The sequence below is a fragment of the Ovis aries genome, chromosome 11 (assembly GCF_016772045.2).
Source record: "Ovis aries strain OAR_USU_Benz2616 breed Rambouillet chromosome 11, ARS-UI_Ramb_v3.0, whole genome shotgun sequence".
NCBI classification, from domain to species: domain Eukaryota; kingdom Metazoa; phylum Chordata; class Mammalia; order Artiodactyla; family Bovidae; genus Ovis; species Ovis aries.
In genome coordinates this window covers 5,013,371-5,030,234 of record NC_056064.1, presented here as the reverse complement: position 1 = coordinate 5,030,234, position 16,864 = coordinate 5,013,371, and the positions used below count along the sequence as shown (strand labels likewise).

Below are 16,864 nucleotides of genomic sequence, written 5' to 3'. Positions count from 1 at the left end.
AATCAAAATAGTTTGGTACTGACACAAAAACAGATACATAGGTCAATGGAACAGAATCAAGAGCCCAGAAATAAACCCACACTTATAAAGTCAATTAATTTACAACATAAGAGGCAAGAATACACAATGGAGAAGAGAGTCTTTTTAATATGTGGTGCTGGTAAATTGGACAGCTACGTGCAAAAGAATGAACTGGACTATTTTCTTACACCATATACAAAAAGAAACACAAAGTGAATTTAAGACTTAAAAACTGTAAGATCTGAAACTATAAATCTCCTAGAAGGAAACACAGACAGTATACTCTTTGACATCAGCCTTACCTTTTTTTTTTTTTGGTATCTCTCTTCAAGCAAGGGCAACAAAAGCAAAAATAAACAAATGGGAATACATCAAACTAAAATGCTTTTGTACAGCAAATGAAAACACCAATGAAACGAAAAGGCAACCTACTGAATGAGAGATGTTATTTGCAAATGATATATACAATAAGAGGGTTGATATTAAAAATACAAAAAGAACTCTTACAATACATTATCAAAGAACAAAAACCTCAACTAAAAATGGGCAGGGGATGTGAACAGACATTTTCCAAAGAAGATATATTGACAGCTATCAGGAACTTGAAAAGGTGCTAAACACTACTAATCATCAAGGAAATGTAAATTAAAACCACACTGAGATACCGCCTCACACATATCATATGCTTATTTTCAAAAAGACAATAAGCAACAAGTATTGGTAAGGATGTAGAGAAAAGGAAAACTCTCACACTGTCAGTGGGATTGTAAATTGTTGCAACCACTTTGGAAATCAGTATGGAGCTTCCTCAAAAAACTGAAACGAGGACTTCCCTAGTGGTCCAACGGTTGGGAGTCTGCCTGCCAATTCAGGGGACACAGGTTCAACTCCCATTACAGGAAGACTCTTTATGCCACAGGGCAACTAAGCCCATGCACTGTAACTACTGAGCCTGAAATCTAGAGCTCAAAGCTTGCATGCTCTGGAGCCTGGGAGCCACAACTACTGAATTGCATGCACTGCGACTACGGAAGCCTGGGTGTTCCAGCACTGGGATCTGCAATAGGAGAAGCCACCACAATGAGAAGCTTAGTACTGCAACCAGAGTAGGCCCTGCTCACCACAATTAGAGAAAGCCTGCACACAGCAACAAAGATCCAGCACAGCCAAAATAAATAAATAATTTTTAAACACTGAAAAGAGAACTACCATACAACCCAGTAATTCTGCTTCTGAGTATTTATCTGAAGAAAAATAAAACACTACTTGAAAAAGATATATGTACCCCTATTATGTCGCAGAACTATTTTAAAAAGCCAAGATATGGAAACAATCTAAGTGTTCTGTCAATGGGTGAACAAATAAAGATATGGTACATATATATAAACATATATATAAACACACACACATGCATATAATGTTTTATATATATATTATTACTCAGCCATGAAAAGAAGAAATCTTGCTATTTATGGCAACATGGATGAACATGAAGGGTATTATGATAAGTGAAATAACCCAGAAAAAAACCAAATAGCATATGACCTCATTTACATGTTGAACCTAAAAAAGAAACAAACAAAAGGAACAAAATAAAACAGAAACTGACTATACATGCAGAAAGCAAACAGGTGGCTGCCAGAGGGGAGACAGGTGGGGATGGATGTGAAATAGGTGAAGGGGATGAAGACATACAAAGTTCCAAATATATGAAATAAATAAGTCACAGGGACGTAATGTACACATAGAGAATACAGTCAATAACACTGTAACAACATTTACTGTGATGGGTAGTAACTGGTTTTATTGTTGCTATCATTTCATAATGTATAAAACTCATTCTCTATATTATACACCTGAAACTAATATAATCATATAGTTTAATTATAACTTTTAAAAATTATGTTTATAATAATTGAAAACCAAACCAACCAACCAACCACTACACAATTAGACTAAGGTAGCTTTAAAGCAAGAAACATTCTAAAGATGAAGAGATTCAACAACCTGTCAAAATATGACAATTCTAAAATAAAAATAATAATAAAGATTCATGATATGCAAAGCAAAAATTAGAGCCAAATGGAGGAAATTTTAAAGCACCTCTCTCTCAGTAACAGACAATACAATAAAAGGTAACAACAAAAACAACAATAAGTAATGAAAGAGAAAATTTTAAAAGAAAATAGAAAATTGAACCACATGATATGAACTTTGACCTGACACATAGAAAGCACTGCACCCAACAACTGTAAAACATACGTGCTTTTTCACACAATAGAAAACATTCCATAAAATTGACTATATACTGGGTATATGGTCAAAGGATTAATACCACATAGAATATGTCTAAATTAAATATGTCTATGAATACGTCTCTGAATATGGCCCTCTAAATTAAACTAGAAAGCAGTAACCAAAAGGAAACTATAGTATATCACTAGAAAATGTTTAAATCAGTTTGAAATAAGAGTCAGACATATCCACAACAGAAAAATTATATACTGTTGAGCGATTATTAAAATATTACCCATAAAAACTTATGGATATGGGATTTTCCTATTGGTCCAGTGGTTAAAAATCTGTCTGCCAATGCAGGGGACAGGGGTTCAAGCCCTGGTCTCAGAAGATCCCACATGCCATGGGGCAAATAAGCCCGTGTGCACAACTTCTGAGCCCTTATGCTGCAGCTCCTGAAGCCAATACACCTAGGGGCGGCGCTCTGTAATGAGAAGCCCACGCACCCCAACAAAGAGTAGCCCTGCTCACTGCAGCTAGGGAAAGCCCATGCTCAGCAACAAAGGCCCACCACAGTCAAATATTTAAAGATTAAAAACAACAACAACAACACTTGTGGGTGTGAGTACTATGTAAAAATTGTGTTGGGGGTTCCCTGGTGGTCTAGTGGTTAGGAGTCATTGCTTTCACTGCAGAGGCCTGGGTTTGATTCTTAATTTGGGAACTGAGATCCCATAAGCTGTGTGACGGAACCAAAAAAAAAAATTGTGCAGTACATCTATAAAATAAAAAGCAGTATCATCACAAATAAGGATTAAAAATCTGAAAAAATCTATGTTAATATTTTATAAATTTTAGTATCTTGATGAAAGGAAATTTTTTCTAAGAAAATGTGCATCAATAACATTACCCAAGAAAGGAACAAACATTTGAATAAAGCCACCTTAGAAGACATTCTATAGGAAACATCCCCTCTCCTGAAAGATCTAGGCCCCAATCACTTGGCATATGAAACATTTTCAAGCCTTTAAGGAACAGGTAAAGTTTCTATTATTTAAATTTCTTCAGAGGAACTGGAATGACCCATGAACAGCTGACCCATGAACAATGTGAGGGGTTAGGGACAATGATCCTTCACATAGTGGAAAATCTGAGTATGACTTTACAGTAGGCCCTCCACATTTGTGGTTTTGCACCCAACGACTTAACCAACCTTGGATTATGTAGTACTATAGTATATAATACTGAAAAAAACCCTGTGATTCAGTGGACCTGTACAGTACAAACCTATGTAGTTCAATGGCCAACTGTAAAACTTGCTCATTAAGTAAGATAACGCTAGCTTCTTTTCAAAAATTAAAAATGTTAAATGGCTCAAATACCATGGAAATTAGGTTCTTGCTCAGTTTTGTAGCTCTTATTCAGAAAAAGTAAAAAATTGTGAAAGAGACAAAAGTAATTAACTTCAAATGTCTACCTAGGAAGCTCAAGATAAATAACTGAAAAATAACTGGAATGAGGGAGTTCAATAAAGTGGCATCACACAAAATAGCCATTTAAGAATCAATTTTTATTAATCAATTAGAAAATATAATGGTAAAAAAGTCCCAGTTTCAATAGCATCCAAAATTATAGTGTACCTATTCGACTTAACTTAAATAATCAAGACCACTATGTAGCAAGCTACAATTTCCTCTTTCCAAAACATCAAGAAAGATCTAAATGAATGGAGAAATAAACCATTTCACTTCTCTCAAACCATACTCTAGATTCAATAAAATCCCATTTAAAAACAGAAAGTCCCAACTGAATTTTCATTACCATAGCACAATGATTCTAAAGATCATGTAGTCAGATAAAAATCAAGAAGCTAGCAAAAGAAGGAAAGACTTGACCTAACAGAGAACAACCAACCTAGATCTATTAAGCTAGAGTAATTAAGATAATACTGTACTGGCAGAAAGAAATAGATCAATGGAACAGAGTGATTTGTCTAGAAATATCTGAGTATTCGTATGAAATTTAGGACATATTAAAATTTATATTTTAAATTAGTTGCAAAAGTGGAAAAGGATAGTTACTGAATAAATGATAATGCAATAAGGGCAAGTGGTTACTCATTTGAGGTCCAACCTCATGCATAAGCAAAAATTATTTATAAAGAGTATGCTACATATATATACACATATATACTATAAAATGAAAAGATCTTCCTTAATAATGCACCAAAATAAAATATCCATAAAGGAAAGGACTGAAAGATTTGACAATATTAATATCAAAGTTTTATAGAACAAATGACTTATGAAGTTAACAGACTTTACAACTTCTTTTTAGATAAAGCACAAAAATAGCAAAACAGATCTATGTTGTTAGAGGGCCAAAGAGTAGCTTGCTATCTTGACTTGGGGTGGGGAGGGTTAGCACTAGAAAACTAGAAAGGAACACGAGGGTAGAGATATCAGGGTCCCAATAGTTTCTTTAATCCTGTGTGTCTTGATGTGGCTGCTCATTACACAAGGATGGTTCAGACTATAACATTTTAGAGTTAACACTTAAGATATAAGTACTTTTCTGTAGTAAACTTAAAGATGGGAGTATCATAACGGAATAGTGAGAGAGGAGGATAAAGGAGATCAAGACAAAATTTCACTTTTGATTTGAAATTATCTGTATTTCAAATATTTACCCAGGAAGCATGTTTAATCTCTATAACTTATTTTCTAAAAGATAAGGAAGCATATGTCTATGACACATAACACTTAAGACATGCTGTGCTGTGCTCAGTTATTCAGTCATGTCCGACTCTTTGTGCCGCCACGGACTGTAGCCCATCAGGCTCCTCTGTCCATGGGGATTCTCCAGGCCGGAATACTGGAGTGAATTGCCATGCCCTTCTCCAGGGAATCGTCTCAATTTAGGGATCAAACCCAGGTCTCCTGCATTGCAGGAGGATTCTTTACTGTCTGAGTCACCAGGGAAGCCCAAGAATACTGGAGTGGGTAGCCTATCCCTTCTCAAGGGGATGTTCCCAACCTAGGAATCGAACTTGGGTCTCCTGCATTACAGGCGGATTCTTTACCAGCTGAGCTAACAGGGAAGCCCATTTAAGACATGACTTAAGTGCAATTAAGACACCTCTATAGGGCATACTCTACCTGTGAATTTAATATGCTGGAAATTTCATGTGCACCAACATTGGCTTCATCCAATTGCAAGCAAAACAAGTTTCTGGCAGTGTGGACAAAATCTAAAACAGAACACATTTCAGTAAGAATACAGTACTTAACCTTATCTAAGTCAACTTTACCTTTCTCTACATGAAGTTAAAGCTATGTGTTATAATAACAGTTAAAATTTAACTTACTTAAATAGGCTTAACAATAATAACAATAGTAGTAGAAGTAATAATAATAATAGCAGTGAATGTTTCCATAACTGCCTCAAATGCTAGGAATGGCACTTTGTAATTTCATCTCCAGAATTTTCTGAGATAGGTCCTCTAATCCTCTCCATTTTACAATTTGGGGCTAAGATAAGTTAACTTGGCAAATAAGTAGCAAAGCAAGATTCCATTTAAGGTCTGACTGAAAGTCATATGCTCTTGATTGTTATATAACACTGCCTAATGCCCACCTAGCAAACTATAGGTTTCCTGAGACATGGAGTGTGACATGTTCATCTATCTTCAATTTTTTTTTAAAATTTGGCTATTATATATTTAGTTTCCAATGATCTTTTTAACTGCTCCTATTTTATAATATCCTTCTCTTATTTCATGGACAGCTTAGTTTTTTTTTTTTTTTTTATCATTTCTAATATATGGTTTACCTGAAGTTCTCTTTGCTCTTGGAATATTCCTTTTCTGAGTTCCTCTTTTTCTATTTATCTGACACTTTGGGGCTTTACATTTATGTTGAAGGATTTCTCCAAATGTCTGATAACTCCTGGTTTTAAGTTCACATTCAAGAAAAATTAGGCACTAAATCATTGATTGGAAATTTTGCGTGCCTAACTCTCTTTGTCAACTAGTGGGTTTCATTACAGAGCAATCAGGTAGCCAACTATTTTGAGGTCTTGTTCAGTTTCTTTGGAGAAACTCCTACAACTGCTTACCCATAAAGTATAAATATGGTTGCAAATATCACTGAGCAATCTGAGTGTGTGTTGTGAGTGATAATTCACCATACATACCCCTAAATTCCCTAGCTGCTGGCAACTATAGGTCTGGAATCAATCTGGTGTAATTTCTAAAGAGGATAGACTTATTTTCCTCTGCAAGGATAAGGGAGTGGTAGTTGCTGGATTGCTTGAGAGAGGGCAGGGAAAAGCATACCTAATTGCTCCTTACACAGATTCCTAACAACTCTGTTCTAAATGCCCTGCCTACACCCAGCCTTAAGTACCTGATGCTCTCAATTTCTAAACCTTTCCAGGAATTGGCTTGCTCTCTGCTGTGATTCTCCTATCTTTTCAAACTCTTGGGCTTTATATGCCTCTGCTCACTAATTCATTTACTGTTCTCATTTACTTTCTGTCCTTATTCACTGTGGTCATACATGTATTTCTATTTCTTGTTCTCATTATTTTGTGATGATTTTCAAAAGGAGAGGGGATCAAATGTATCTTTTTTATCACTTCAAAACCCCAAATTTCTTTCTTTAGCAATACTGAGGCTTTTAGAATGATACAATGTTGCATCTACTCTATAAAAAAAAATTAAATTCTTAATGTTATCAAGGATACAAAAACCAGTTACATTCAAACATTACTAGTAGCAGAGCAAATATGTGTGTAAACTGTCTCTGAAAAACAATTCATTAGTACATTTGAAAAGTCTAGGCCACTTGTGGGAATTTATCCTAAGAGAAAGAAGAAAAAAGCTATATTAAACATAGAATTATTTATATTATCAGTTAATGAAAAAACATCAAAATTTCCAATAGTGCAAAGTTTAAGATATTAATAATTATATCATATTGGTTGAAAACATTTATGCAACAAATTAAAAACAGAACATAACATGATAGAATAAAATTTTAAAGCTGAAGGATTCTAAGAAAGTTCTCCTTTCTGCTGACTCAGTTAGGCCGATAATTCTGAGTGTTTAGAATACTGTTTAAGGCGTTACGTACATGTTCAGTCACTTCAGTTGTGTCTGACTCTTTGTGACCCCATGGACTGTATATAGCTCTCCAGGCTTCTCTGTCTATGAGATTCTCTAGGCAAGAATACTGGAGTGGGTTGCCAGGCCCTCCTCCAGGGGATCTTCTGACCCAAAGATCAAACCCACGTCTCCTGATTTGCGGGTGGATTATTTACCGCTGAGCCACCAACAAAGTCCCACCATTTAAGGAACTTGACATATTAATAGATGTGGCTTTTGTTTTTCTTTCTTTCCTGCTAAAGAAGAGGCACTCTTAATAAATGTGGGCCACAACAACTCTTCGACCAAGTTTCTGTGATGATGCAACATGATGAACCTAACGTTACCTCCAAAAGACACCATCCCCTTTGGGTCTACTTGCATTTTCTCTCTCAGGGCTTGGTGTTGTTCTTTTGTGGGCTGAATTCCAAGATAATTTAGAGCCTGGAATGGAAATAATGTATGTGAAGTAATTTTTCTAATCTCCAAAGAATAAAACTTCATTACACATTATTTTACAACCCAGTGAAAAGAATCATATCAGGAACAGTGACCATGATCAAAAAAAGTCTAATAACTATTTATGGATTAATTTTCCATAAAAAACTAGCTTCTTGATCTTTCACCACCTCATTTTTCCCCCCGAGGAAAGTTATCACTCTAGTGAGTGTCAAATTTATAAGCATATCCCTAGAACCAAATTCAAACTATTTCTTAGTTTTTAAAAATCTGTGACAAGGAAGAAGAAAAATGCAAGGAAATCCTAATAAATCTGACAGTGTCGACTTTTGTTTGATATCTTGTACTTGAGACCAAAACTAAGGTTGCCAAGAATTGGGTCGAATACAAAATATTCTAATTTTTGGTTTGTTTATGGGCAAGCTTACACAGATAATAAACTAAAAAGCATTCTCTGGAACCCACTTCTCTCTACTGGTCTGTTTTTAGTACCCATCAGTTCAGTTCAGTTCAGTTCAGTCGCTCAGCTGTGTCCGACTCTTTGCGACCCCATGAATCGCAGCACACCAGGCCTCCCTGTCCATCACCAACTCCAGGAGTTCACTCAGACTCACGTCCATCGAGTCTTTGATGCCATCCAGCCATCTCATCCTCTGTCGTCCTCTTCTTCTCCTGCCCCCAATCCCTCCCAGCATCAGAGTCTTTCCCAAGGAGTCAACTCTTTGCATGACGTGGACAAAGTACTGGAGTTTCAGCTTTAGCATCATTCCTTCCAAAAGAAATCCCAGGGCTGATTTCCTTCAGAATGGACTGGTTGGATCTCCTTGCAGTCCAAGGGACTCTCAAGAGTCTTCTCCAACACCACAGTTCAAAAGCATCAAGTCTTCGGTGCTCAGCTTTCTTCACAGTTCAACTCTCACATCCATACATGACCACTGGTAGTACCCATAGCTGGTTAAAATTTCAGAGACTGATAATTGTATTACTATTTCAATGTTCAGCGTCTCCTTGTTCTTTAGTAACAGAACAACAATTTCTAGCTAAAAACATCATCATTTAGCTAAAAGATATTTCCCAGCCTCCTTTTCAGCTTGATGAGGCCATACGACCATGTACTAGTTAAGGAGATGGAAGGCAAACTTGCAGGGAACTTCCAGCAAGTCTTTCAAAAGTAGGGGTAGGTGCTTCTTATCCCTTTTCCTTCTCTCTTTTGTCTTAATTAAAAGAAAGAAGGAAAAAAAAGAATGAAGGAAGGAAAAGAAAGGGGGTAAGAAAGAAAAGATTGCTAGAATTGAAGTAGTTATCTTGGTTCATGAGCTACCTCAATAAAGATGGTAGAGCAGAAAGATACTTAAAGCATGAGGCGCCTGAATGCCAGCCCTGGATTACCTTCTTTCAGGTTTTTTTTTGGTTTAAAGTAAACAAAACTCTAATGGAAATCACTCTTGGTTTATATTCAAAGGTTATATATAGTAAAACATAACTGTAAACTAATACATAAAATCTAACAAGATGACCTATTATTAGATTCTGGCAAGAACATCAAAACTAAAATGTAGGTAAAAGTTAATACTAGTGATTGCTCTTTATATATTGCTTCCTCCTTTTAAATCTGCTTAGTCATCCATCACTTCATTTACCAAGCATTTATTTAGTGCTTACTATTTGTTATGCACTAAACTAGGCAAAGGGACATATAAACAAGATATAGCCACTACCTACCATCATCTCTATAGTGAAAATAACATACAAATAAATGTAATCAGTGGGTACAGGGTATGTGTGCTTATTTGCTCAGTCATTCCTGACTCTTTGCGAACCCATGGACTGCAGCCAGCCAGACTCTCACAGCAAATAAACTGGTCAACGTATAGATGGCTAGGCATAGCAAGAAAAGGACACAAGAGGCAGGGAAAACATCAGAAGATTTCTTCAAAAGTGATTCTAGATCTTAAGTCAGCATCATCTGCCTGCCCTGTCTACACAGTCATAGCCTTGCATACAGGATAATGATTCTTAACTTTTGATAGTCTTTCCCTTTAATCATAAAAAATATTCTAAAGACAGCAAAAAGGAGAGGGGGGGGGGGGGAAGGAAAGGCAATGATACAAAGAACACCTATTCACCTGCTGTCAAATAGACACTCATTGATATCTGCCAATTTAAGAAAGAAACATCATATGCTTGGCTGAAAGCTTTCTCCATTGTTTCTCAGCAGGAACCAGTACCCTAAAGCTAAGGTATCCTTCCTGTCCAGGGTTTGAGGCCACTACATTTAGTCCCTAATAACACGCACTCTGGTATATTTATGATTTCACACAGTATAAGACAAAGAATAGCCTTACAAATTATTTTTATCTTTTACCTCAGTGTTATAGTTTAATAGTGAACATACTGACAAAAATTAAAGTGTGATAACAGCAAATGTTATTAAGAACATAGAAGAACAAAAGTGCGTATATACTAGTATTGTGCATCAACTGGCACAACCAGTTTGGAGAACAATTTTACAGTATCTAAGAAAGTTAACAGTATATATATCCTATGATGAGGAGACATGTAAAATGTCATTATAAAAAACAGACTGGAGTAATTCTAAAAAGTCCATCAATCAGACAATGGATAATAATAATGCATTAATCCAGTTGGACACCATTTAAAGTTTTAAAAAGTGAGCTATTTGTTGTTATCACACTTTAATTTTTGTCAGTATGTTGATTATGGAATAGTATGTTGTTTGTTCACTTGTATTCTCCTAACTATTGATACAAGTAAGATTCCTTTATATATTTAATAGCAATGTTTTTGACATAACTTATTTAGAAGTACATTTTAAATTCTCATATATAAAAATTTAGGAAGTATTTTCTTTCTTTTTTTTTTAGTGAGTCCTAATTTGGTTGCATTCTCCGAACTGTAAAAACCCAAAATGTCCTGAGACATTGCCAGATGTCCCCTGAGGCAAAACACCTGCATCCCTGACCTTAAGAACCACTGCTCCAGAGACAAACACTATTTGTCAACTGGTGTATCAGTTTTCCTGACTCCTCCTATGAATATAGAATCTATATATTTAGAAAAATAAATAATGTATCTTTTTGCCAAAATTAAACTACATACAGTGCTTTCTATTCTATGTCATCGTGTCCAACTCTTTGCAACCCCATGGACTATAGCACGCCGGGCCTCCCAGACCTCACCATCTCCTGAACTTTACCCAAGTTCATGTCCATTGCATCAGTGATGCCATCCAGCCATCTCACCCTGTGACGCCCTCTTCTTCTGCCCTCAGTTTTTTCCAGCATCAGGGACTTTTCAATGTGTCGGTTGTTCGCATTAGATGACCAAAATACTGGAGTTTCAGCTTCAGCATTAGTCCCTCCAACAAATATTCAGGGTTTATTTCCCTTAAAATTTCCCCCCAAATTGACTGGTTTGATCTCCTTGCTGTCCAATGGACTTTTAGGAGTCCTCTCCAGCACCACAGTTAAAAGGCATCAATTCTTTGGTGTTCTGCCTTCTTTATGGTCCAGCTCTCACAACCGTACATGACCACTGGGAAGACCACTGCCTTGATGATATGGACCTATGTCAGATGAGTAATGTCTTACTTTTCAACATCCTGTCTAGGTTTGTCATAGTTTTCCTGCTAAGAAGCAACATCTTCTGATTTCATGGCTACAGTCACCATCTGCAGTGATTTTATAACCCAAGAGGAAATCTGTCACTACTTCCACACTTTCCCCTTCTCTTTGCCATGAATTAATGGGGCTGGATGCCATGATCAGTTTTTTTTTTTTTCTTTTTTTAGTATTTAGTCTTAAGCTGGTTCTTTCGCTCTCTTCCTTCACCCTCATCAAGAGGTTCCTTAGCTCCTCTTTGCTTTCTGCCATTAGAGAGGTATCGTCTGCATATCTGAGGTTTATGTTTCTCCCACCTATCCTGATTCCAGCTTGTAACTCATGCAGCCTGGCATTTCTCATGATGTACTCAGGTATAGGTTAAATAAATAGGGTGACAGTAGACAACACTGTTGTACTCCTTTCTCAATCTTGAACCAATAAGTCTGGTATTCCCATCTCTTTAAAAGCTTTCCATAGTTTGTTATGATCCACACAGTCGAAGGCTTTAGCATAGTCAATGAAACAGAGGTAAGATGTTTTTCTGGAATTCCCTTGCTTTCTCTATGGTCCAGTGAATGTTGGCAATCTGATTTCTGGTTCCTCTGCCTTTTTTAAACCCAGCTTGGACACCTGGAAGTTCTTGGCTCACAAAATGCTGAAGCCTAGCACACAAGATTTTAAGCATGACCTTACTAGCATGGAAGATGAGTGCATCTGTCTAATGGTTAGCACATTCTTTAGTACTACCCTTCTTGGGAATTGGGATAAGGATTGACCTTTTCCAGTCCTGTGGCCACTGCTGGGTCTTCCAGATTTGCTGACATATTGAGTGTAACACCTTGATGACATCATACTTTAGGGTTCTGAATTGTTCTACTGGAATTCCATCACATCCACTAGCTTTATTAACAGCAGTGATTCCAAAGGCCCACTTGACTTCACTCTCCATAATGTCTGGCTCTGGGTAACTGACCACATGATTGAAGCAATCTGGTTCATTAAGCTCTTTTTTATATAGTTCTTCCGTGTATTATTACCATCTCTTCTTGATCTCTTCAGTGTCTACTAGGTCTCTACCATTTCTGTCCTTTATAGTGCCCATCTTTGGGCAAAATGTTGTCTTGATATTTCTAATTTTCCTGAAGAGATCTCCAGTCTTTCTCCTTATTTATTTATTTTTTCTAGTTTTATGTACTGTTCATTTAATAAGGCCTTCTTGTCTCTCCATGGTATTCTTTGGAACTCTTTGTTTAGTTAGATATACTTTTCCCTTTTCCCTTTTTGTCTTTTTTCAGCTATTTGTAAAGCCACCCCAGATAACTGCTTTGACTTTCTGCTTTTCTTTACCTTTGAGATGGTTTTGTTTGCTGCCTCCTGTACAATATTACATATCTCTGTCCATAGTTCAAAATTATTAAAATACTAGATAGAAAATAACAAATCATGTTGTTTCCACACCTTATTCAAGATTCCACACTGAATCCAGTCACTGAGCAGCTCTAGCCGCATGCAACAAATTCTGACAAATTCCCTTCTCATTTTTATTCTGTTACAAACGTTTTCTAATTTTCCTTGTTATGGCTTCTTAGAAACACTCATCATTTAAAAGTGGACATTTAATCTCCAAATACACGAGATTTTTAAAGTACCTTTGACATTACTTTCTCATTACATGCTTTCTTCTCTGCAATCACCTTCTGCGTTTCTTCAGTTTTTCAACTTTATTGAGACTTTCAATGGCTAAGTCAAAGATCTCTCTTGGTAAATGTCATATTGCACTTAAAAATATGTGGGTTATTTTCAAATACCTTTTGATGTTGATTTCTAATAAAATTCAGACTCTGTATGATATCAATACATTTAGACCATGACATTTTTGCACCTTGTTTTATATCCCTGGGTATGTTAAAGTGTCTCATCTCTATAAGAATTTGAATAGAATTCGTATCCTGCCATTGTGTGAAAATATAATAAATCTTAATTATGTTGAATTGGTTCATAGTGCTTTACAGGTCTACTATATCATTCTACTTTCCTGTCTATTCATTCTATTAATTTTTGAGAGTTTGACATTGAAACTCCAACTATTAATAAAAGTTCTAGTTTATCTACTTAAAAGTAATTATAGTATATATTGGAATGATATGTAACTTTGTTCTGCATTTTCTAATTCTCCTGTAAATGTGTTATCATACTTTTACTATTCAAATAACAAAAAAGAAAGAAAAAGAAAAAATAAATTAGAAACTCAATGGTTATGTGAGGTTAGGAGGTGACTGCAAAGAAAGTGAATTAGAGAAACAATGCCTCACTAAAGTCAAATAGTGGGTAATTATGAGCATGTAAGCTGGGAAGAGGCTAATCAGATTTAAAGTGTTATAAGTATATAAGTACCTTTTATTTCTGAAAGAAAGGTAAAGATTCTGATTAACTTAAGACTAAGTTCAAGATGAATGTTAAAATTTTAAGGTAACCAATAAGATTACCAAGAAAAGTCTTAATTTCTGAACATGATGCAGAAGAATAAAAATAAAATGCAAAAATCACTGGCCAAAAAATCAAACGTAATCAAACCAAAAAAATACAGTAAAGATAGGGGGGGAAAAGAAGGGATTAAAAAAAGAACAAAGAAAAATTTAAAATTAAGACAGGATAAAGAAGTAAAAATGCATTATAATAAGACTAAGTATAAGGTATATGGAACAATGGGAACACTTCCATAAGACTGGTAGGAATGAAAATCTGTACAATTACTTTAGGAAAAAATTACACCAATTGAACAATTAGTTTCTGAGCATATACTATGAGCCATCTAGGAGATGAGGAAACAGAAGGAAAATTTTAACAGTATCTTAAGCAAAGCTGAAAGTAAACACTTTGATCTTGTTAATATTTTAGCAATCAACTTGTGAAAAGCATAGAAGTGATACTCAGCATTTGGAATAGCATTACCTATTGAGGAAAGAGGTATATATGATCAAGAAGAAAGGCACAGGCAATGTCAAAGATTCTCATTCTTACCTGGGTGGTGGGTACATGTGTATTTATTTTATTATTCTTTAAACTTTAGGCATAAAATTCAATCATTCTTGCATATAGTTAATATTTTCATATAAACAAATAAAAACAATTTTATAAAAATAATGCAAATAAAATATCCATCACAGAAGGTACTCAATCCACAGTGGTTCTTTTTATATTAAACAATAATAATAATACTGAAAAATGCAATTAACTACAGTGTAAATTGTTCCTGAGCTAAACAGTTACAGATGAAAGTTTTGTCAAAAGTAAAATTTATTCTGGAAGAACACAGCATGTTGGTGAGGGAGGTAAGCTCATAAATTTACACTGGAAGAAATTTGATGGGAGATGAAGATGGCAGAGTAGGAGGACATGGAGCTCACCTCTTTCCACAAGCACATAAAAAATACATTGATATATGGAACAATTCTCAAGGAAAAATAACCGGAAACTGGTATAAGGACCTTCATACACCTGATACTGAAAGAAAGATATGGCTAACTGTGCAGGATAGGAAGAGAAGTGATAGGGTTGGGACCTATGCCTGTGGTTGGGAACTTAGAGCAAAAGAGAGATCACATGGATGGACGTTCATCCTGGGAGTGAGTGGGCTGAACCACAGACTGGGTGTCCTAGTCCCGGTCTGGGGAGACACAAGCCCCCACGGGTACTTGGAGAATGGCGAGAATAGAGAGAAAGGCTGGGGAAGCCTAGAGTTCACTCAAGAGGAGTGGGCAGGCACTAGCGCAGGGTGGAGAGAGGCCTGCCCTAGCAGCTGCTGCCTTGCTGTGCTCCTCAGTCCAAGCAGAGAGAACACCCAGTCCCACTCACTGTACGTCACAGCATGTACTGGACCTAGGGCACCCAGGACCTGGGAAAAGACTTGGCTTAGGGATGCAGAGGTGACCTGGGGGTGCAGGCTATAGCCTAGGTAGGCAGTGGCAGTTTGCTCAGGAAGCACCCCAGAAACAGCCCACATTTAGCACGGGGGCAGACTTCCTGCACCTGCCTCACTAAGTATACCGGCTTGAGCTGAGCAAACACCCCAGCTAGGCTCACTCTAAGCCACAGGACAGCACTAGATCTCTGGGGACCACAACCAGGGAAAGGGGTGAACATGGGTTGCATCTGAGCAGAGGTGCTGTTGTCTGCAGAGGCAGACTTAGACCTCTGTAAATATACAGCCCCACTTGCTGCAGGACTTCCCCCGTTTGGGGCAAAGGCCCCAGTGCAAGGAGAAGTAAAAATACATACTAAGGGAAACAGCCAGTTCTAGCCTGACCTTCAGGGATTCTGCTTTGGCAACTTGGGAGCAAATCCTGCCCCTGACAGGGTGGTGACATTCAGTGAGCAGAGAAGTCCCATCTCATACCCTGTGCAGGCTCTAGCTTCTCCATCACCAGCCACACCCTCTACCAGAGTGACAGGTGTCAGGAAACATGTGATAAGCACCCGTATCAAATCCAGCCCTCCCACAAAAGGCACTGGGCACATGCAGTCTGCATAGGGATGCTCTCACATCCCTCAAGACGACAACAGGTACATCTTTCATCTAAATTCACAAAGACAGAGAAAATTAAAATGAAAAGACGGAGGAACTACTCTCAAACGAAAGAGCAAGAGAAAAATCCCTGAAGAAAGTAAATAATGGAACAAATAATTTTCCAGATAAAGATTTTAAAACATTGCTAACTGAATTAGGGAAAATAATTTATCTAAACACAGATCATATGAACAAGGAACTAGAAAATATAAAAAACATACAGTTGAAAACATAATTAATTAAATATCTGCAATTTAAAAACAAAAAAACTCTAGAAGAAATGGATGCAAACTAAATGATACCGAAAAATGCATTTGTGATCTGGAAGATAAAATAATGGAAATCATCCAATCAAAATAGCAGTTAGAAAGCCAAATTTTAAAAAGTAATATATGACATCTTTGGGATAACATTATGTACGCCAATATTCACATTATAGGGTTTCCTAGAATGTGAGAAGAGAAGCAAGAGGAAAAAAGGGGATCAAAAGTATATGTGATTAAGTTGTGGCTGTAAGACTTCCCAAACTGAAGGAAGGAAGCATTATCTGGGCACAGGCAGCACAGAGGTTCATTAAAAAGATGAACCCAAACATACCTATGGTAAGATATGCCATAATTAAAATGGTGAAAGTCAAAGAGACAGTTCTAAAAGCAGCAAGAAAAAAAACAAAGAGTCGTATACAAGGGAATGTCCATAAGGCTAACAGTTGATGTTTTTCTAGAAACTTTGCCGGTAAGAAGGGAGTAGCATGTATATTCAAAATGTGGAGACTCTATCCAGCCATATTGTCATGTAGAAAAGGAGAGA

General features: G+C 36.6%; 1 protein-coding gene across 9 annotated transcripts in view; it reads right to left on the bottom strand.

Annotated features, from left to right (window-relative positions):
* STXBP4 (syntaxin binding protein 4) overlaps nucleotides 1–16,864 on the bottom strand; it is a 231,357-nt gene that overhangs the window by 146,165 nt on the left and 68,328 nt on the right. For 6 of the 9 annotated variants that reach the window (XM_042255232.2, XM_042255231.2, XM_015098433.4 and 3 more), the window contains 2 exons: nucleotides 7,753–7,849; nucleotides 5,418–5,509 (listed from right to left, as the gene is read on the bottom strand). The exons of the other annotated variants lie outside the window; for them this stretch is intronic. In XM_042255232.2, the coding sequence (XP_042111166.1) occupies nucleotides 5,418–5,509; nucleotides 7,753–7,849 (189 nt within the window). The remainder of the gene's footprint in view (nucleotides 1–5,417; nucleotides 5,510–7,752; nucleotides 7,850–16,864) is intronic. 9 annotated transcript variants of the gene reach the window in all.